This window comes from Dendrobates tinctorius, unplaced genomic scaffold (genome assembly GCF_039654945.1).
Source record: "Dendrobates tinctorius isolate UK_male_01 unplaced genomic scaffold, ASM3965494v1 ptg000070l, whole genome shotgun sequence".
Lineage (NCBI taxonomy): Eukaryota > Metazoa > Chordata > Amphibia > Anura > Dendrobatidae > Dendrobates > Dendrobates tinctorius.
In genome coordinates this window covers 99,669,894-99,693,360 of record NW_027361738.1, presented here as the reverse complement: position 1 = coordinate 99,693,360, position 23,467 = coordinate 99,669,894, and the positions used below count along the sequence as shown (strand labels likewise).

Genomic DNA, 23,467 nt, shown 5'->3' with positions numbered 1-23,467 from the left:
GCTCCTATGTACAAGAATATAACTACTATAATACTGCCCCCTATGTACAAGAATATAACTACTATAATACTGCTCCCTATATACAAGAATATAACTACTATAATACTGCTCCTACATACAAGAATATAACTACTATAATACTGCTCCTATGTACAAGAATATAACTACTATAATACTGCCCCTATGTACAAGAATATAACTACTATAAAACTGCCCCTATGTACAAGAATATAACTACTATAATACTGCTCCTATGTACAAGAATATAACTACTATAATACTGCCCCTATCTACAAGAAAATAACTGCTATAATATTGCCCCCTATGTACAAGAATATAACTACTATAATACTACCCCCTATGTACAAGAATATAACTACTATAATACTGCCCCTATGTACAAGAATATAACTACCATAATACTGCCCCTATGTACAAGAATATAACTACCATAATACTGCCCCTATGTACAAGAATATAACTACCATAATACTGTCCCTATGTACAAGAATATAACTACTATAATACGGCCCCTATGTACAAGAATAAAACTATAATACTGCCCCTATGTACAAGAATAAAACTACTATAATACTGCTCCCTATGTACAAGAATATAACTACTATAATACTGCCCCCTATGTACAAGAATATAACAATTATAATACTGCCCATATGTACAAGAATATAACTACTATAATACTGCTCCCTATATACAAGAATATAACTACTATAATACTGCTCCTATGTACAAGAATATAACTACTATAATACTGCCCCTATATACAAGACTATAACTACTATAATACTGCTCCCTATATACAAGAATATAACTACTATAATACTGCCCCTATGTACAAGAATATAACTACTATAATACTGCCCCTATGTAAAAGAATATAACTACTATAATACTGCCCCTATGTACAAGAATAAAACTACTATAATACTGCTCCCTATGTACAAGAATATAACTACTATAATACTGCCCCCTATGTACAAGAATATAACAATTATAATACTGCCCATATGTACAAGAATATAACTACTATAATACTGCTCCCTATATACAAGAATATAACTACTATAATACTGCTCCTACATACAAGAATATAACTACTATAATACTGCTCCTATGTACAAGAATATAACTACTATAATACTGCCCCTATGTACAAGAATATAACTACTATAAAACTGCCCCTATGTACAAGAATATAACTACTATAATACTGCTCCTATGTACAAGAATATAACTACTATAATACTGCCCCTATCTACAAGAAAATAACTGCTATAATATTGCCCCCTATGTACAAGAATATAACTACTATAATACTACCCCCTATGTACAAGAATATAACTACTATAATACTGCCCCTATGTACAAGAATATAACTACCATAATACTGCCCCTATGTACAAGAATATAACTACCATAATACTGCCCCTATGTACAAGAATATAACTACCATAATACTGTCCCTATGTACAAGAATATAACTACTATAATACGGCCCCTATGTACAAGAATAAAACTACTATAATACTGCCCCTATGTACAAGAATAAAACTACTATAATACTGCTCCCTATGTACAAGAATATAACTACTATAATACTGCCCCCTATGTACAAGAATATAACAATTATAATACTGCCCATATGTACAAGAATATAACTACTATAATACTGCTCCCTATATACAAGAATATAACTACTATAATACTGCTCCTACGTACAAGAATATAACTACTATAATACTGCTCCTATGTACAAGAATATAACTACTATAATACTGCCCCTATATACAAGACTATAACTACTATAATACTGCTCCCTATATACAAGAATATAACTACTATAATACTGCCCCTATGTAAAAGAATATAACTACTATAATACTGCTCCTATGTGTACATGTAGCTTCTCCCACAAGCCTCACATGACTCCATAGCACTTGTCAGTACACATCATCCTGTATACAGTGATTGGTGTGGACACGCCGGCTGTGATAACACGCGTCGTGTGCGCTTTATGTGGCCGCTGTGACTTTTTTGAATAATGTGAGAACATGACTGGGCTCTAAAATTAATCTTTAGCACTTCCTTCCCGGGGATCCTGTTTCCTGCTGGATGGGGGGACAATATCACATAATAAATGATTAGTGCGGCCCGTGATCTCAACAAATCTGGGAATTGACTATTGCTTTCTGGAGGAGTAGCGGCGTCTGCCTGCTGGAATAATACGACCACATGGCTGCCATTAGTTGTCATCCAGTTTTACCAAGTAGTTTTTCCTGACTAAATATGGAGCAGAAGGACATATTACTAACAAGTCAGGAAATCAGACTCCCCAAGCCAGCACCCCTCTCCAGCACCCCATAATGATTCCTGGGGAGCAGTCAGCAGCCAAGATACGAGACATGGCCCTACCGGTTTCTGGATTTAATGGTTAAATTTGAAGCTTGTCGATATCAATGCAAAATCACCAACAAGTCCTCAACTATCATTGGCCCCAACACCATTGCCCTTCTCATATGGGCCGTTAGGCTCCAGAGACCAGGGGAGACTGCAACCCATAACCCGTAAAAGTGCCATATGTTCTAGTGCTCAGATACTGTGCCATATGTGGGCCAATGAAAATGTTCTTACAGTTCTAAATAATAATGCTATATAGGGTTTCACAAACCCTACCGGGTAATATTAACATACCATACATCGTCTAGCACGGTCAGAAAGGAAATGGTGCCATACTGTGCTCGTATCATACTGCCATACAGTGCTCATATGATATTGCCATACTGTGCCCATAAAATACTGCCATACAATGGTTATATAATACTATCATAGTGCCCACATAATACAGCCTTACAGTGTTCATAGATAGTACCGCCATACAGTGCCCATATCATACTTCCATACAGTGCTCATATGATACTACCATAGACAGCCCACATAATACATCCATACAGTGCTCATATAATACCACCAGTGCTCATATAATACTGCCATAGAGTGCCCATATAATACAGCAATACAGTGCCTATATATAGTACCGCCAAACAGTGCCCATATCATACCAACCTAGAGTGCTCATATCATACCACCATATAGTGCTGATATCATACTGCCATACAGTGCTCGTATAATACAATTATATACAATTCACTACACAATGCTGGTTGCAAATCATAGATGGTCAGACATTCATGGCTCCACCTCACTCTGGCAGGGTAAAGCCCGGTGTACTCACTTCTGTTGCTCCGGCTGGAGGGCAGCAATGTTGGGGGACGTCATCTCCATAAGTTCCCGGGCAAATCCCTATGAAGTATAATGGCGGATGTATAGAGGATGTTGGACTCGGAGAGATAACACCGCGACTGCAGCAGCAGGTAAGATTTCACAGCATTATTTACCTCGCCATTTTCTGGTGGGTCACCGTTGCCGAACGTGCTCGTAACTACCAGAACCAGCGTCTCATGCACCAAGTCCACCGTATCGTACTGATCCATACAGATCACCTACAGAGGAGAGATGACAAAGGACTGTGATGGCTACAAGGAGGCCCACCAACCCCATCACCCTCCACAGCTGGAATCTGACTACCAGCGATCTGATAGTCAAGACACGGTTCAATAATTCCACGTTGCATCCACTTTAGGTTCCCCATTCTCTTTAGGCTCTAAACTAGGGATGAGCGAGTCGATTTGCAAGACCCTGGACCAGTGGCTACATCTGTAGTCGGTGATCACAGGACACAAGCCCTACGAACCGTCTCCTACCTGCAGAATCCTGGAACCTCTCGATTTGTAGGCCCAACTTGATGTTATTGCACTGGACCTACAAATCAGAGGAAGTACCAGAAATGCCGCAGGTAGCAGGGAGTCCACAAGGCTCCCATCTGGTGTCCACTGGACTATGGTCCTGCTTATCAAGTCACTCATCTCCACTGTAAACCCCAAAACACTCACTGGGACCCTCTTACTTAAGTTACCATGCCCTCGTGCTCAACAACTATCTTCTTACCTTGGGATCAAAGGCGTACGTGAAGATGTTGCACAGTTTCTGAGCATAGGTCTCAGAGCGGCCGGTCTCGGTGGCATAGAGGATGGTGGCTTTTACCCTGCGAGCCATGGCCTGACCCATCAGTTTAGCAGAAAACTTCACAGCGCTACGGGGAGAAAGGAGAATATATTAATACCTTTTGGGTTATTAGCTTGGACATATAGCACAATGGTGGTGGTGGGGTTTCTTCAGGACGGGATGACCCATTAGTCTCACAACGTTAGATAAAATCCACATGTTGAGCTCTTCCAAAATCTTTGTCACTTACTTTGCTACCTCCTTGAAGGTTCTCTTCCTGGTGATGGTGCTCTGAGATCCCTTCCAGATGTGGTGCTTCCAGGGGTCAGGCTAAAATATCAAGACTGTCATTAAGAAAGAGTCAAGAGGACATAGACAAGAACCTGAGAGCAGAAAACTGGATGGATGGTCATCCATGCAGTTACGTTTTTCGTTCTTACATTTTGTCTATGGATGGTCATTTATGACCACCAGATAATGTCCTAGTGATGTCACATAGGCTGAGAGGGTCTGAGAAAGAAGAAATGTCTCACCAACCATTGATGGTAGCAAGATACCCAACTAGGTACGATTAACTTGATAACACAAAGGACGGAAATCACAACAGCCATTGAGGGACCAAAAGATAGATGGAAATAGTGCTGGAGGAGTCATGGAGAAATACGGAGACTCCGACCCTGGAGGTAGAAGACGAGACCTTAGAGAGTTCTTAGGTACCTGGTATAGAAAGGATGGAGAAAGGTGGTAATTGACCATTTCTTGGTGGAATACTGGGGTCAGACTGGCAGACATCGGTGGGATAATCCAGACCCAGTCAGCTGGGCAACCTCCTCGTAGGCGAGTCTCATGTTCCATGTGTTTCATGAAGGACTCTGTGGCTGCATGGTGGTCCACAATTGTGACCTTATCACTCTGAAATAGACATGACGCCAGAACATAATGACAAAAGACCAGGCGAGCACCATGGAGCCTACACATGGTCAGGTCACAGAGGAAAGAACCCCACTGTGTGGCACAGACGTGGAGTTACCTGGTAGCTATGTAGGACTGCGATGTTAATCTCCAGAGCGGCTCGGTCCTTCCACAGGGATGAGGTTTTCTTGGTGTCCAGTCCGAGCTTCTTGGCCACGTCCTGTGAAGATTGCCGAGGTTTGAATCAATCTGGTAATGCACCAGTAGTGAGAAATATCTGCGTACAAGTGTTTATAGTACAGGCTTCACATCTGCACCAAAATATCTAAGGAAACATCTCAGAAAGTAGAAGAACTTACAACAAGACAGAACTGGAGCTCCTGCAGCTGGAAGTGTGAGCGCAACCCAGGAGAAATAAGGTTATACAGGACACATATATACAATGTATGGAGAAAAGTCTGTGCCCCCACATCCACCTCCAGGAGCTTTCCCGACTCGCTCTACATCCATAGACACCGGCAAAATGACATTCCAAAACTGTACACAGTATTTCTCACTTTTGTCAGTTCATGCTGATTTTTTTTTCCTTGCTCTTCTTTTTATGCATCCTAAAACTGTATGAGCCTTTATAGCAGCTGCCTGTCATTGGAATTCAGTTTTAAGTTCATTTTTCATGTTCTTTTCCATCGCAGTTTTTTACTAAAGCTGTGACTGGAAGGCAGGGAGTCTACAGGGGCAGGTGGGGTAGTACCACTATGGTACGGACAAGAAGGGAAGGCAGGGAGTCTACAGGGGTAGGTGGGGTAGTACCACTATGGTACGGACAAGAAGGGAAGGCAGGGAGTCTACAGGGGTAGGTGGGGTAGTACCACTATGGTACGGACAAGAAGGGAAGGCAGGGAGTCTACAGAGACAGGTGGGGTAGTACCACTATGGTACGGACAAGAAGGGAAGGCAGGGAGTCTACAGAGGTAGGTGGGGTAGTACCACTATGGTACGGACAAGAAGGGAAGGCAGGGAGTCTACAGGGGTAGGTGGGGTAGTACCACTATGGTACGGACAAGAAGGGAAGGCAGGGAGTCTACAGGGGCAGGTGGGGTAGTACCACTATGGTACGGACAAGAAAGGAAGGCAGGGCGTCTACAGGGACAGGTGGGGGAGTACCACTATGGTACGGACAAGAAGGGAAGGCAGGGAGTCTACAGGGGTAGGTGGGGTAGTACCACTATGGTACGGACAAGAAGGGAAGGCAGGGAGTCTACAGGGGCAGGTGGGGTAGTACCACTATGGTACGGACAAGAAGGGAAGGCAGGGAGTCTACAGGGGTAGGTGGGGTAGTACCACTATGGTACGGACAAGAAGGGAAGGCAGGGAGTCTACAGGGGCAGGTGGGGTAGTACCACTATGGTACGGACAAGAAGGGAAGGCAGGGAGTCTACAGAGACAGGTGGGGTAGTACCACTATGGTACGGACAAGAAGGGAAGGCAGGGAGTCTACAGGGGTAGGTGGGGTAGTACCACTATGGTACGGACAAGAAGGGAAGGCAGGGAGTCTACAGGGGCAGGTGGGGTAGTACCACTATGGTACGGACAAGAAAGGAAGGCAGGGCGTCTACAGGGACAGGTGGGGGAGTACCACTATGGTACGGACAAGAAGGGAAGGCAGGGAGTCTACAGGGGCAGGTGGGGTAGTACCACTATGGGACAGACAAGAAGGGAAGGCAGGGAGTCTACAGGGGCAGGTGGGGTAGTACCACTATGGTACGGACAAGAAGGGAAGGCAGGGAGTCTACAGGGGCAGGTGGGGTAGTACCATTATAGTACGGACAAGAAGGGAAGGCAAGGAGTCTACCGGGGCAGGCAGGCTAGCACCACTATGATACAGACAAGAATGGAAGGCAGGGAGTCTACCGGGGCAGGCAGGCTAGCACCACTATGGTATGGACAAGAAGGGAAGGCAGGGAGTCTACTGGGGCAGGCGAGCTAGCACCACTATGGAACGGCCTGAAGGGAAGGCTGAGAGTCTACCGGGGCAGGCAGGCTAGCACCACTACGGTGCTGACAAAAAGGGAAGGCAGGGAGGCTACCGGGGAAGATGACTAGCACCACTACGATATGGACAAGAAGGGAAGGCAGGGAGTCTACCGGGGCAGGCAGACTAGCACCACTACGGTACTGACAAAAAGGGAGGCTACCGGGGCAGGTGACTAGCACCACTATGATATGGACAAGAAGGGAAGGCAGGGAGTCTACCGGGGCAGGCAGACTAGCACCACTACGGTACGGACCGGGGAAAGGGAAGTCCTGTTCTATGCACTCGCCTCAGTTATATTGTATCGATACGAGTCGCACAGGTTCCGCATCCCAATCTCGGTGCTCATGTACCAGCCATTAAATGGCACCGCTGGGAACTCCAGCCCCCCAATCTCCAGGAGCAAGCTGCTCACAGCAGGCAATGCGTACCACTTCAATCCCAATTCTGAAAACCACTCGTAGCTGGAAATCAAAAGAAAACACAAAAAACGTTAATCAAATACTTAGATGTGATAAATTGTCTCATTGTAGTCAGTGACCAAAAACAACAAAAAAAATCACCGATCAACAGGAAATATCACACAGGGGATGTCTTTGGATGTTTGGCACCGAAAAAAGGGGTAACAGAAAAAAAAAAATGGTGGTCTAGAGCAGTAATGGGTAAATGGGGATGGACATGTGTGGTCTAGAATAAGAAAGTGGTTAGGGGGGATAACTATGGTGGTCTACAATAACAAAGTGGTTAATGGGGACATGCCTGGTTTGCCAGAGTGGTGAATAGTGACATCCCTGGTGGTCTAGAGTGGGCAAGTGGTGAAAGCATTTATGGTGGTGTTAAGCAGTGAATAGATTTACAGGGGTTTACAACTTCTGTTAAAATCACATTGAGCTATATTTTAATACACACATATAAAAGGGCTTAGATTTTAGAATTGTGACATCCAGACCCCTAAAAGTATTATTACTAGTGGACAGCCCCTTTACATCCCTGGTGGTCTGGAGGTGTCATGCTCAGAAATCAATATATTTGGAATATAAATGCAAGAAAACATCCGTCTTGAACATTTTTGGTGGGAACGCTCTTCATCTTTCACATTTGGACTCTTGTGAATCCACAGATATTACGATTCACATCAAGAAAAGAAAGCCATGCAGGACTTCGTGCCTTACTTTGGGTGTCTGAGGGGCACCTCTAAGACAAGTTCAGGTGGAATTTCAAAGATTTTTGGGTCATCTCCATTGGCTTGTAAGAGAAGAGGCAACACGTCAAATCGGCCACCTTTTGGTTTCCAGCCCAGCTGGACACATAACTGTAAGGTGGAAAGTGCTCATTAATGCCTTTAACAATCGTTTACCATTGAAAGGAGAAGTATAAAGAAACACTGACTATAGAGCAGAAGATCGTGAGACCAAGGAAGACATAAGCAAGGGGAGAATTAAGGAGTTCAGCACTGGAGGAGAAAAAAAATACAATAATCGCACCTCGGTCAACTCCACATTCATCGGATCTCCCACCACAGTCTCGTCCTCCTGTCGGTATCCCGCATAGCGGATTAACTGGCTGTTCCAGATCCGGAAATCTGACGTCCCATCTTTTCTCTGGGGGAAGATGGTGATCGCCGACCTGTTCTCAGAAAGAAAAAATAACATGAAAAATCCACAGAAGTGACGGCTACCAAGCTGCCCGATATGGAGGGAAGAGGGCAAGTTGTAGACTCCCGGAATGGAGAATGCATGAGAAACGCCACCATACATCCTCTGCATTGTCAGCCATTATCAAGGGAACCTTAAAGGGGTCGTCCAGTTTCATATATAATATTTAAAGAGCGGTTCCCACTTTAGAAAATCCATTGTCATACACCCCGTTAGGGAATTCTGGGTTAGTAAAGAAGAGGGTCCTCTGCTATCCGGTGTTCAGGAGCCTCATATTTTTGCCATATTGTAATACTTAATTTCTCCTGTGGGGGAGCTGCAGGGAGACTCAACACTTACTGACAGGTTTCTCCACAAATTGCTTCATCAGGGGGACACTTTATATTGTAATTATCTTATTGTCAAGGGACTACGTGGACAATCCCTTTAATTTCTACGTATGGTGGGCTCCAGGGCTGTTCTGAAGACCCCTCCCTCAGAGACTACTATGAAAACAACGCACCTGATATTGCCTTTGTTGGTGGAGTATTTGATATGGTTGCAGATGTAGGTGAACATCTCGTGGGTGGTCCTGCAGTCTCTGGCGTCAAACAACTACAGAGATACAAAGTATCCAGAGCTCGGAATGTTTACAAACACAATGATCCACATTAGAGACCCCGGACTGGGAGTACCTGAAGCTTGGACCACTGTATCCGGCCCACGCACCGCGCGGCGTTCCTCCAAGCCTGCTTGGCGCCAAAGATCAGCTCACTCTCCTTGAGCTGATAGGTCCCTGTGGCGAGGATCTCCTGCTCCACCTCCTTCATCCGCTCTATGTGTGACTTCGCCTGGGACCTGAGACGGATACAAATGTGTTTTAGGTTATTGGGCGGCTTCTATTTTTCTAACTTTACATTTGGGTGTCAGGGGTGGTCTTCTCTTGGGTCGGGGGATGCAGTCCCTGGCTGATATATGGATGTAGCTGAGCTGAGCTGTCTCACACTACTACTATTGTTGCCACAGTAACCATTATATGCATAAAAACTAATTGTTGGGAGTTTTACTTTAACCCCTTCCTGATATGAGACTACGAGAACGTTGGTTTGTAAGGAGCGCGCTCAGGAGTTGTTAAATCAACACCTCTCGCGGACAGCAGTGATCAGTGCTGGCTTCGATCGCTGCTGTTTAACCACTTAAATGCTATTGTCAATCTCCGATTGGGACACTTAGGTCACATGATCCCGATGTTGCACCGATTCGGGCGCTTTCCTCCTGCAGGGTGCCGATGGGTTACCCTTGTCGTAGCCACTTTGGTACTCCTGTGAAGCCCAGACACAGGGCAGTAAAAAAATCAAGCGATCAAACAATCACAACGCCAAAAAGGAAATAAAAAGTTTTACAAAATTTAAAAAAAAAATAAAAAAAATGTAAAAATTTAAAAAAGAAAAACATTCACTATCGCTGCGTCTGTATTAGTCCAGTTGATAAAATATAATTATTTACATTTTAATACGAAATTATTTAATCTCTTCGGTAAGAAATTCTGTTGAATACGACCAATTGGTTAAAAGGGAAAATTTGCATCTTTTTCAATGAAAGGGCACAACTTTGGAGTAAAGGGGCACAGAAAAAAAAAAAAAACTGTTGTAGAATCAATGGAGCAGCAGCCGACACTGGAGGAGAAAATCTGTTTCAATGCAAAAAAAAAGTGCTCATCCTGGGCCTCCTGGTGCAGACACTCACCTTTTGATGGAGTTGTAGTACTGGTTGATGAAGTCTTTGGCCTTAGGTAGAAGTTCCTCTGTGGATTTTGGTTCTCGTGGTTGAGGACAGGACATCTGGGGTGGAAACATGACGGAGCCCAAGCAGCGAGCCTTTGTGCAGGGCACGTCCTGCATGCAACATTGAATGGCAGTTACCAGATTCTGCATTGCACACAGCAGCATAACGCCGCCCTGCAGTCAGACATGTGCTATAACAGCGCAGCTCTAAATGTATATCATCTAAGCTCCCACAATCCCCCGTGCAAGAAAGCCGCAGAGTTCAGCTTTAGATGGGAAACGAGAGGAAAATGGCGCAGAAATATAAAGAAAAAACTAAATGATGTTCTGACCATGCAGCAGAACTCAGCAGAGAACCATTTACATTGGATTGGTTAGGAATTCTTGGATGATGTAAACTGACGTCTTACCACTAGGTGGCACTGGTAAATCACTGCTTCATATTATGTATTATTCACCATACTGGCTTTCCACAGGAGAACTGCATGAATAGCAATTCCATAAAACAGTCCTGTTACCAGAAATAGCTGGAAGCAGGAGAAGCATTCCAAGAAGAAATCAAAAAGGTTAAAGTATAACATATATCCAGAGTATGTAGCCATTCCAGTACCTGCTCGGCCTGCACATTCAGTATGTCGTAGGACAGCGTCCGGTTCTCCCAGTTCTTGATGCGAAGACATTTTTGGTTCTGACCTCCATTAGCAGGACTGTAAGGGGAAAACAGGATTAGTAATGTATGTACACAGTGACTGCACCAGCAGAATAGTGAGTGCAGCTCTGGAGTATAATACGGGATGTAACTCAGGATCAGTAATGTATGTACACAGTGACTGCACCAGCAGAATAGTGAGTGCAGCTCTGGGGTATAATACAGGATGTAACTGAGGATCAGCAATGTAATGTATGTACACAGTGACTGCACCAGCAGAATAGTGAGTGCAGCTCTGGGTATAATACAGGATGTAACTCAGGATCAGTAATGTAATGTATGTACACAGTGACTGCACCAGCAGAATAGTGAGTGCAGCTCTGGGGTATAATACAGGAGGTAACTCAGGATCAGTAGTGTAATGTATGTACACAGTGACTGCACCAGCAGAATAGTGAGTGCTGCTCTGGGGTATAATACAGGATGTAACTCAGGATCAGTAATGTAATGTATGTACACAGTGACTGCACCAGCAGAATAGTGAGTGCAGCTCTGGGGTATAATACAAGAGGTAACTCAGGATCAGTAATGTAATGTATGTACACAGTGACTGCACCAGCAGAATAGTGAGTGCAGCTCTGGGGTATAATACAGGAGGTAACTCAGGATCACTAATGTAATGTATGGACACAGTGACTGCACCAGTAGAATAGTGAGTGCAGCTCTGGGGTATAATACAGGAGGTAACTCAGGATCAGTAATGTATGTACACAGTGACTGCACCAGCAGAATAGTGAGTGCAGCTCTGGAGTATAATACAGGAGGTAACTCAGGATCAGTAATGTAATGTATGTACACAGTGACTGCACCAGCAGAATAGTGAGTGCAGCTCTGGGGTATAATACAGGATGTAACTCAGGATCAGTAATGTAATGTATGTACACAGTGACTGCACCAGCAGAATAGTGAGTGCAGCTCTGGGGTATAATACAGGATGTAACTCAGGATCAGTAATGTACTGTATGTACACAGTGACTGCACCAGCAGAATAGTGAGTGCAGCTCTGGAGTATAATGCAGGATGTAACCCAGGGTCAGTAACGTAATGTATGTACACAGTGACTGCACCAGCAGAATAGTGAGTGCAGCTCTGGGGTATAATACAGGCTGTAACTCAGGATCAGTATAGGATATATAATGTTCTTCACACTCCATTGACTTTTTTTTTTTTTTTTCAAAACTACGTGACCATGTGTATATTTCATGTGTTTGGGTTTGAACCCTTGATTCTGTGCTTTGTGTTCGGCTTCTCTGTTCCCCGAGCCACAGCAGATACATCTTTTCTTTGGGTGTTTAGTGTCTGTTAATCCTGGCTTCATTCTTTTGAGGGTAACAGGTGTTTTCATTTACTCATTTATCTTCCCTATCACCTTTTGGGTGTAGCTTTATATACATTCCCCCTGCTGGTATTTCCTGCCGGTGATAGTCTCATTTGGTTGCCCAGCCTTACTGCTGTAGTTGAAGCTGGGCAGTGAAAGACCAGCTAGGGTTCATCTATCTGCTGTTTATGTTCTTTTCCCTCCATCTTCTGTTTCTTTGTAGGAAGTAGGCAGCATATTCTCTAACAGTGCAGACTTAATCCTTAATTTTGGATTTCGTGGTTTGTTTTTCTCACTCTAGGATCTCTTCTATTTCAGCACACTTTCCCTTTTATAGGTAATTTACACTCTGCTTTGCCCTCTGCTTCCTTAGGAGGAACGTGAGGCGCTCGACGGCCTTTCAGGCAGCCTAGGTCTGATCTGCCATCTTCTAGTCTGTGCTTAGGGCTATCGCAGCTCACATATGAACCATTAGGGACTGCGAGGTCAGGGCATCTAGTCTGTACGGGACCCGACAGGGCCAGTTGCAAGTTCTGTTGTTGCTTATTTTCTTGAGTTACTACTTACTACACTATCATATCAGTGGTAACCTCTCTGGTAACAGATGGGGGAAGAAGACCCCGCTTATCAATACAAGTGCTGGTGCCAGACTCACATATATCAGACATATGGCAAAACCTGTAAATCTACCAGACATGTGGGAGAGGAGAACACCACCTCACACTTTACCGCGGTAATAATGTTGCAGTGAGACGTTACAATGTAATTAACACTTGACAGCCGCAGTTTGTTGATGATCTGTGATACAATAATGGTATGAAATGTGCATTAGGATGTGACCAATCTGTGCCACGGACCATTCACAGCAGGGCACTATTACACTGAGCAGGGACACAAGATCCAACAACAGCAGCTTGCTGACAGTTTCCAGTTTACAATGGTGGAAATTGAGAAATAACGGATTAGTAAAACTCCTAGTGATGGGGGGACGTGTTTATCAGGACAGGAGGCGCAGGGAGCCGTGCACGGGAAAGTGAAGCGATGGACGTCACCTTCCTGCACAGAACAATGGAGATCCTGGCACCGCGCACGGCGGCTTCACTGGCTCAGATTTAATGGGAAATGAGACGTTAATGCTGGAACTGGGCACGTCCTTCCTCGCACTGGTGCGGACACCTGGGAGAAGGGTTGGATCAGTGACCTCCACGTCATCAGCTCCACATCAAGTCCCACCGGGGACCACATACCTCTTCCTTCAGGACTAAGAAAGGAAGAAAACAGCTGAAGAGCAGACGGGCAGTGCCGACCCGAAGCCTTTGTGGTGCTGTTACCCCAAATCAGACTTGTCGCAGGCGACTGTCAGCGGGTTCTCCCCTCTCCCCATTGAGAACATGTTCAGGCTGAGCCCAGACGTATGAGGGGCAGGAGTGTTCGGATAAGGGTCACCCTTGCCCACCTAGTGATGGCAGAGGGAGCAGCTCTAGAGGAATCTGCTGTACTTCACATAGCAAAGCAAAACCTCGACCTTCTGGCTTTTCTGTCCCAAAAACAGCAAATATCCCCAATATCACAGATTGTGGGGACGTCTTCGGGTGGGCACTGTGCACCAGTGTAGAGGAACTGATTGGCAGGGCCCTGGTCCAGCGGCCACATCCATAGTCCATGACAGCGTCACTAGAGCCCTGCGGACCCCCCACCTGCCGGCGTCCCCTTCTGATTAGCAGGTCCGGTGCGGCGTCGCGCTCCGATCATCCTGCTCATCTTTAGTGAACGTCTTTTCAAATAGTCGCAAAACGGGTGAGAATAATGCAAACGGCGGCCAAACATGAGCGATCCTGGCATTGTGATGGCGTCCGGGCAATGAAAATGTTAAATTATACAGCGTGAAGACCCCTGCGCCCCCCGTATTCTGCAGGCTGCCATGCGTCACGCAGCCGGCAATGCAACATCTAAGTGCATGCATCTACAGTTATGGCCAAAAGTATTGACACACCTGCAATTCTGTCAGATAATACTCAGTTTCTTCCTGAAAATGATTGCAAACACAAATTCTTTGGTATTATTATCTTCATTTAATTTGTCTTAAATGAAAAAACACAAAAAGAATTGTCCTAAAGCCAAATTGGATATAATTCCACACCAAACATAAAAAAGAGGGTGGACAAAAGTATTGGCACTGTTCAAAAAATCATGTGATGCTTCTCTAATTTGTGTAATTAACAGCACCTGTAACTTACCTGTGGCACCTAACAGGTGTTGGCAATAACTAAATCCCACTTGCAGCCAGTTGACATGGATTAAAGTTGACTCAACCTCTGTCCTGTGTCCTTGTGTGTACCACATTGAGCATGGAGAAAAGAAAGACCAAAGAACTGTCTGAGGACTTGAGAAACCAAATTGTGAGGAAGCATGAGCAATCTCAAGGCTACATGTCCATCTCCAAAGACCAGAATGTTCCTGTGTCTACCGTGCGCAGTGTCATCAAGAAGTGTAAAGCCCATGGCACTGTGGCTAACCTCCCTAGATGTGGACGGAAAAGAAAAATTGACAACAGATTTCAACGCAAGATTGTGCAGATGTTGGATAAAGAACCTCGACTAACATCCAAACAAGTTCAAGCTGCCCTGCAGTCCGAGGGTACAACAGTGTCAACCCGTACTATCCGTCGGTGTCTGAATGAAAAGGGACTGTATGGTAGGAGACCCAGGAAGACCCCACTTCTTACCCCGAGACATAAAAAAGCCAGGCTGGAGTTTGCCAAAACTTACCTGAAAAAGCCTAAAATGTTTTGGAAGAATGTTCTCTGGTCAGATGAGACAAAAGTAGAGCTTTTTGGGCAAAGGCATCAGCATAGAATTTACAAGAGAAAAAAAGAGGCATTCAAAGAAAAGAACATGGTCCCTACAGTCAAACATGGCGGAGATTCCCTGATGTTTTGGGGTTGCTTTGCTGCCTCTGGCACTGGACTGCTTGACCGTGTGCATGGCATTATGAAGTCTGAAGACTACCAACAAATTTTGCAGCATAATGTAGGGCCCAGCATGAGAAAGCTGGGTCTCCCTCAGAGGTCATGGGTCTTCCAGCAGGACAATGACCCAAAACACACTTCAAAAAGCACTAGAAAATGGTTTGAGAGAAAGCACTGGAGACTTCTAAGGTGGCCAGCAATGAGTCCAGACCTGAATCCCATAGAACACCTGTGGAGAGATCTAAAAATGGCAGTTTGGAGAAGGCACCCTTCTAATATCAGGGACCTGGAGCAGTTTACCAAAGAAGAATGGTCTAAAATTCCAGCAGAGCATTGTAAGAAACTCATTGATGGTTACCGGAAGCGGTTGGCTACAGTTATTTTGGCTAAAGGTTGTGCAACCAAGTATTAGGCTGAGGGTGCCAATACTTTTGTTTGGCCCATTTTTGGAGTTTTGTGTGAAATGATCAATGTTTTGCTTCATTCTCTTTTGTGTTTTTTCATTTAAGACAAATTAAATGAAGGTAATACCACCAAAGAATTTGTGTTTGCAATCATTTTCAGGAAGAAACGGAGTATTATCTGACAGAATTGCAGGGGTGTCAATACTTTTGGCCACAACCTTACACATGGTCACAGGACACATCGGACTCATTATCTCCTGTACAGTAGACTACCTCTCCATGCTAAGTAGTTATGTATTATTTGCTGTACAGGTAACTGTCTCTGTAGGTTATACATACTGGCATCGACTATGGTGTCCTGTACAATGTAGTGCCTCTTCATTATGCACTGACTTGTATGATCTGCCATATATTATACTGCCTCTCTACACTGCACTGACTTGTATTATCCTCTTATACAATGCACTACCTTACCATGCTGCACTGACTTATATAATCTGCCATATAGTACACTACTTCTCTTCACTACGCTGACTTGTATTATCTGCTATACAATGCACTACCTCTCCATGTCACACTGAATTGCATCATGTAGTGCACTATATGCATTGCATTAGATTACCTCTCCATGTTGCACTGACTTGTATAATCTGCCACATGTTTGACTGCCTCTCTACACTGCACCGACTTGTATTATCTGCTATACAATGCAGTCCACCTCATAGCTCTTCCTACAGTCTGCGGTGTGTGAGCGTCTTGCGGTGACCCCTGGGTGGATTGATGGATAGCAGCGTGATGAAGCTGCCAGCATATGAATACAATGTCCTGCGATACACTTATCACATGAGCCCCTAATAATACCTAACGCTGCCAAAAATAACCAGAGGACAAACTCAGGGATGCCCGTCATTCTCCAGGTGGCATCGGTGCCCAGAACCGATCACTGATGAGTAAGACAGTCTGCAGAATATATCTGGAGTAACGCTCTGCAGAGTAAATCTGTATGGATCTGACAGATCAGTGGTGTAATAATACTCAGAACTTATCACTTAGGGAGAAGAGCGATGCTCTGCAGAGGTGAAACCAGGAGCGTCCATCACAATCAGTGGAAACGTTGTCATTCCCGTCGTGGGTCCAGTAAAGACGGACACAGAGAGCAGCATCTACCAGGGCACATTTACCTCTGGGCCCTCAGTCCTTGGCATCCCGATCAGGAATTTCTATTCACTTGAGGGCTTGGGGGTCACCTGGCTGCAGTGAAGAGATATAGCACGGACCCCCCAATCCATCATGCGTCCTTTCAAAAGCTTCAATATTGGTCAATAAGAGGAATGATTAGTACTCGGGCCCTTACTAATGCAGAGAGCACTTACTCACCAATACTCGGACCCTTACTAATGCACAGAGCACTTACTCACCAATACTCGGACCCTTACTAATGCACAGAGCACTTACGCACCAATACTCGGACCCTTACTAATGCACAGAGCACTTACGCACCAATACTCGGACCCTTACTAATGCACAGAGCACTTACGCACCAATTTTCAGACCCAAAACTAATGCAGACAGCACTGACTCACCAATACTCAGACCCATACTAATGCAGAGAGCACTTACTCACCAATACTCGGACCCTTACTAATGCATAGAGCACTTACTCACCAATACTCAGACCCTTACTAATGCAGAGAGCACTTGCCAATACTCAGACCCGTACTAATGCAGAGAGCACTTATGCACCAATACTCAGACCCTTACTAATGCACAGAGCACTTACTCACCAATACTCAGACCCATACTAATGCAGAGAGCACTTACTCACCAATACTCGGACCCTTACTAATGCAGAGAGCACTTACTCACCAATACTCGGACCCTTACTAATGCAGAGAGCACTTACTCACCAATACTCGGACCATTACTAATGCACAAAGCACTTGCCAATACTCAGACCCGTACTAATGCAGAGAGCACTTATGCACCAATACTCAGACCCTTACTAATGCAGAGCACTTACGCACCAATTCTCAGACCCATACTAATGCAGAGAGCACTTACTCACCAATACTCAGACCCATGCTAATGCAGAGAGCACTTATGCACCAATACTCGGACCCTTACTAATGCACAGAGCACTTACGCACCAATACTTGGAACCTTAATAATGCAGAGAGCACTTACTCGCCAATACTCGGACCTTTACTAATGTACAGAAGACTAAACATACAGAGCATTTATTCAGATTAAAAGGGTATTTTCAAGTTATTAAATTACTTTAATTAGTTAGACAACATGAAAATAAGCAAGTTTGCAATTGACTTGCTTTCTCTATCTGCTTTTGTTTTTCTAACATGAAAGCTTTTATCTTTCATAATATACCGCTGGTTTCCATAGAGCTCAGGCACTATAATAATAAATATTTTTACTTCTATAGCGTCAACATATTCAGCAGCACTTTACATTTAGTGCTTGCCTAGACCCTGGCCAGTGTGAGCAGTAGATACATTGCAGAAGAGACGTTAACTCCTAACATACCAGTCAGCTCTCTCCAGCCCATTATTGTTATTGGCTTACCTCCCTCCATCTCCCTCTCAGCCACTGACAAGATGATGTTATAGGTCTTGCAAAATCATCAGTCCGCAGCATGGACTTGTCCCAGAGCAGGTCTCCTAATCATGACTCTTGCTGTTGTAAAGGGGTTAAGCAAAAATGTTCATTGTTGCATTTATTACTCTTTGCTACCTGGTACTGCTACATGTTTACATGTATTACCGCACGTATGACATGGTACTGATACCCCTTCTGGGTATTACCATTGTTTTGTCTTTACATTTTACTGTATTATTGCGTTTACTTGCACATAGTTGTGTTTACTGCATTTCATGGTTTGTCATTTACAGTATAGGGAAAGCGTAGCTCTTTTGGACACTGGAGGGGGGTACTCTAGTGTATAGAATTCGTAGCAGGATAGGGTAAAGTGTAGGAGGGGCTGCCGGGAGTTAAGGACAGAGAAGGGAAGTGAGTTCAGACAGGGCCAGGGTGCCCGAAGTGTCCACATGGGCTATAGGTCCAGGACGGCTCGGCAGCCACGCAACGTTAAGCAGTGACAGCCCACATTATCCATGGCCACTGGACATCATTACAGTGGGCCAGTACAGTAGAAAGATGTGGCGACTCATAGCCTGGGAGGAGGCCTTTAGGGCGGGAGTCGGTTGGAGTGAGGAACAGAAGGAAGTTGAAGGTTTGCAGGGAATGGTACAGATGGTTTTCCAGAGGCAACCAAACCTGTCTGGGGAGAAACAGACAGAAGGAATTGTCATCATGGTGACGTTAGGCCAGGAAGAAACTGGGAAGCAGTTTAAGATGGTCCGGTTATGTGTCATTTAGAAGCGTCAGCAAAGTAAGGAAAGCTGAGGAAGCAAGTAAAGTTGAATGAGCATCCCATGATGAGCCAACTGTGGGTATACTGTGTGAAGTTATCAGTAAAGAAACCGTTCAAGTAACTCTGGACTGTGTCTTGATTTCTAGGAGTCGCCTCGATGGGCCATGGTTGCTTGGGAAATGCCCAGGGGGACCGGAACCTGGAGACGCAGGTACTCTGAAGAGTGTAATGCAATTCTCTGTGAAGGAAGGCCGGGACACTGATGCTTTAGGGTCTCTGGCCATGACTATAGTCCTGGCCTCCCCTTACATTGTCCAGAGTGGTGTGCTTGTTCAAATGCCCTGTTTTCTCTATATGTAAATATACTGTGTACACTTCAGGACAAAGCACTGACAGCAGAATGTATTACAGCAGAACTTGTGCTGAGCTTTATAGATCTACTAATGCTACAACTCTGCTACTCACCACAACGGTCACTCTAGGAAGGGAGCTCACCCTGCCAGGAAGAAACAATTTGAGAATACCCCTTTAAGACCACTAACTCACAAAACTCGTTAGTACACAAAGCACTAGCTCACTAAGGCCTTGTTCACACTTGTGTTTGGGTAGAGCAACATGTTGCATTTCTCTGTGGTCGGCGCGCACATCAATACGACGCATGGAGATGCATCCGCATACAATGCATGTCCCTGCGTACCTAATGTTAAAGATAGGTACGCAGGACGCATACGGAGCTTAGGGGAAGAAGTCAGTAGGCGGAGATTAAGGGAGGAAGTACGCAGCCCTACGCACTCTACCCAAAGGCAAGTGTGAACTTAGCCTTATTCACAGCATAATCAGCACAAACTCACTAATAGCCACTCAAAAATCAATAAGGTGAACAAAATTACTTTTTCATGCTCAAATATTAAACATTTCAGCTTTAATATTGACCATTTTTCAAGTAAATACAGCAATGTTAGAAGCAACTTTAAATACAGATATGACCAAAGATCAAAAATATAATTTGCATACAGAAAATGACAAGGTGCAGTCCGCAAATGTTTTTTACGCTTACACTTAGAGTCTTGTAAAAAAGTTGGCCTCTGTACTCTCTTCACTTGAGTCTGCGTTCAGTTGTGTGGGACCGCCATGGGCACAAACATAACTCCTACCTAGGTCAATATTGCCATGTGGGAATTGGAGGACAACCTTGTCTTATTATCCTACCATTTTGACAATACATTGAGATGGTGGAGGTACATAGGCAATGTTTTCTTCATCTGGACAGGTAATATTGAGGAATGTACTGAATTTCATAAGTTTTTGGATCCTGACATACGCATTGCATTGTTCCTAGTTATTTATATAATTCATGGATGTGTTGGTTACCTATAATGGCATGCAACTGGTCAAGACAATTCATCTCTTTAACCCCATTCATGACCTTTGATGTATGTCCCTGCCATTGATGTGGGCTCACACTCAGAGCCCGCAATTTTTCCTGCACATGACGGCTGATTTAATCAGCCATCATGTACCTCTAACAGCTGTGGGTGGAGCAAATCTTCACGCATGGCTGTTAACCTGTTGCATCCCGCTGTCAATCTCTGAAAGCAGCATTTAACAGTACCGGCAGAGGTGGGGTGGGGGCTTATCATTCCACGCTCCCTAGTTTGTCAAGACAGCTGAGGGTCTGCTGATGACCCCTGTGCCTGTCATTATGCTCATCCTGTGACAGTCAGACCATGGCCGCTGTTCATAGGAGATCGTGATTTTAGCTATACATAGCAGTCCTGATGCACTGATAGAGTGCTCCCTTTTATGAATGTCGGTGTCCAGGGGTCTGGGGTCAGATCTTGCATTCGCTCTTTACTAGGGCTCATGTTGCTTTATCTTTTGGTTTTCCTGCATATTGTTACTAATACACAGGGAGATTAGAAATCAGCAACTAATGCACAGATTACTAATACACGGCCCAATATTAGCACTCACTTAGAAGTAGACTATTACGTAAAAACATAATAATTAGACCACTATTCAGAGGACTTACTCATCAATACACTGACCCTTACTAATCAACAGAGAACTTCCCCACCAATACCCAGGCCCTTATTAAATTACAGAGCACATGGTTAGCCTAAGTCCATCTAAGCAAATGTAAGTGTTAATCTCTGCTTTCTTTAAACCCGTTTATTTTATATTTGCATTGTACATATCTAATGTCTCAACTTTGTAAAATCTTTATCTGTGTAATCACTGCCTGCCTTTGGGGAATAAACTATAACTTTATTAGTCTGTCTTCATGCTCTAAAAATGAATTTACGTGCCTTTAAGATAATTACGCTACTGAATTGGGTTGGCTTCGAACCCCTCTATTAAGTTTATAACTTAATCAGAGAAATCGGGAGCTGGTGGCGGCAAAGTGTGGTCTGGGTCCCAGGTACTGCTGATTTTATAAGCTAATTGGGTGGCTGCGGCCAGAGCATTTTATAATTCCCTCACTGCAGCGTGCCGGGTGGCCAGTCCACATTGAAGCAGCCGGTCGGCAACCAATTATCCCTGGTGTAGTTACCTGACTGACCTGAGGGTAAGGAGGGTGCCGGAGAGCTACGAGTTCCAAAGTGGAACTGAAAAGTTTCGTGAAGTATTGTTGTTAGTGGTGGGACACCCAAAATAACCCCCCTGTGATAAATTGTTAGGGCAAGACTAGCTTGCTGGTTTTTTTTTTTTTCCATCACATTGTGGCAGCGGTGGGATAACTAAGATAAGCCCCCCTGTGCATGTGATAGCCGTGTATTGGCAGTACGCCCCTCCGTCCGTGACATACCGGTGTCAGCGGCCGGGATCGTGACATATTACTCACTAATACACCAACTCATACTAAATGACCAAGCACTTATTCACCACATCACAGACCCTTACTAATCGACAGAGCACTTCCCCACCAATACATCGACAGAGCACTTCCCCACCAATACATCGACAGAGCACTTCCCCACAATACACTGACAAATACTAATCGTTAGAGCATTTACACACCAATAGTGTCGAGCATTCCGATACCGCAAATATCGGGTATCGGAATTCCGATACTGAGTTCCGATACTTTTAGCATATCGAACACCGGAATCGGAAGTTCCCATAATGCTATGAGCCAGTTTGATTTGATTCAGCCAATGAGGAATCCTCAGAAATGTGGGCACATCTTGTTAGGCATGTAGGCATGTTAACTAATGGCATGGCTGTCATTGGCTGCTGAAATGATGTCATGATGCACTATAAAAGCCGCCGCCATTTAGGGTTCACTCTGCTGTGAATTCAGTTAGGGACAGGCTGCTGTTCAAGACTGTGAGGGACAGTTAGAGATAGCGATTTGCTAAATAATATTGTGCTTTACCCAGGCTACATTATCAATCAGTGTAGCTTTCTTTTGCCTTGCAGCGCTGTTCACAGCTGTCTGCAAGGTCTGTGTGAGTGCAGCTCACGCTGTAGTGTGTCCTGCAGCCACCTCTGGTTGTAGGCCGCTCAGCGTGCGTCACTGCCTCATACATATTTATTTTTGTTTTATTGCTGCTCATTTTTCATTAATTCTCCTATTAGTGTGCATCCATCCGTATCCATCTACATTGGTTGCAAACACTATAGGAGTAGACTGCGGAGCCTTTCTGCAGCCTTTCAGTGCTAGTGCCCAGTTCTCTGCACTGTTCACGGCTGTCTGTGAGGTCTCTGTGTGTGAGTGCAGCTCACGATGTAGTGTGTTCTGCAGCCACCTCTGGTTGTAGTCCGCTCAGCGTGCGTCACTGCGTCATACATAGTCCTTTTTTTGTTTTATTGCAGCTCATTTTTCCTGATTTTTTTTCTCCTATTAGAGTGCTTCCATCCGTATCCATCTACATTGGTTGGTTGCAAACACTATATAGGCGTAGATAGAGGAGCCTTTTTTCTGGCTTGTGCCCTGCAGCCGCAGCCAGATTAGTATTAGCCTATTTTTTGGAGCCTCATCTATTGCATTGTAGGTTACCTTCCTGCATTGTAATAGCTCCATAAAGTTTGTGATACTATCGCTTTCACGTCTTTCGTCACATCCTTTTTGTTTTGTTTTTTAAAAAAAAACCACGGAAATAAAGTTCACCAAACACTCCATTTGACAGTTGTGTAGGCCACATTAGCTCCTATTAAAGTGTAGTCCACACACACACTTTATAAAATTTGTGTTTCTTATACCTGTTAGCAGCTGTTCAGGAATAAGCACACCA

General features: G+C 44.4%; 1 protein-coding gene across 2 annotated transcripts in view; it reads right to left on the bottom strand.

Moving 5' to 3' along the window:
• Positions 1-23,467, bottom strand: part of NOS3 (nitric oxide synthase 3) — an 81,653-nt gene that overhangs the window by 22,058 nt on the left and 36,128 nt on the right. For both annotated transcript variants that reach the window (XM_073582213.1, XM_073582212.1), the window contains exons 2-14: positions 11,056-11,152; positions 10,408-10,556; positions 9,357-9,519; positions 9,185-9,276; positions 8,512-8,653; positions 8,200-8,339; positions 7,317-7,491; positions 5,114-5,215; positions 4,801-4,995; positions 4,334-4,413; positions 4,027-4,171; positions 3,417-3,521; positions 3,254-3,321 (exon numbers count right to left, since the gene is read on the bottom strand). In XM_073582213.1, the coding sequence (XP_073438314.1) occupies positions 3,254-3,321; positions 3,417-3,521; positions 4,027-4,171; positions 4,334-4,413; positions 4,801-4,995; positions 5,114-5,215; positions 7,317-7,491; positions 8,200-8,339; positions 8,512-8,653; positions 9,185-9,276; positions 9,357-9,519; positions 10,408-10,556; positions 11,056-11,152 (1,653 nt within the window). The remainder of the gene's footprint in view (positions 1-3,253; positions 3,322-3,416; positions 3,522-4,026; positions 4,172-4,333; positions 4,414-4,800; positions 4,996-5,113; positions 5,216-7,316; positions 7,492-8,199; positions 8,340-8,511; positions 8,654-9,184; positions 9,277-9,356; positions 9,520-10,407; positions 10,557-11,055; positions 11,153-23,467) is intronic.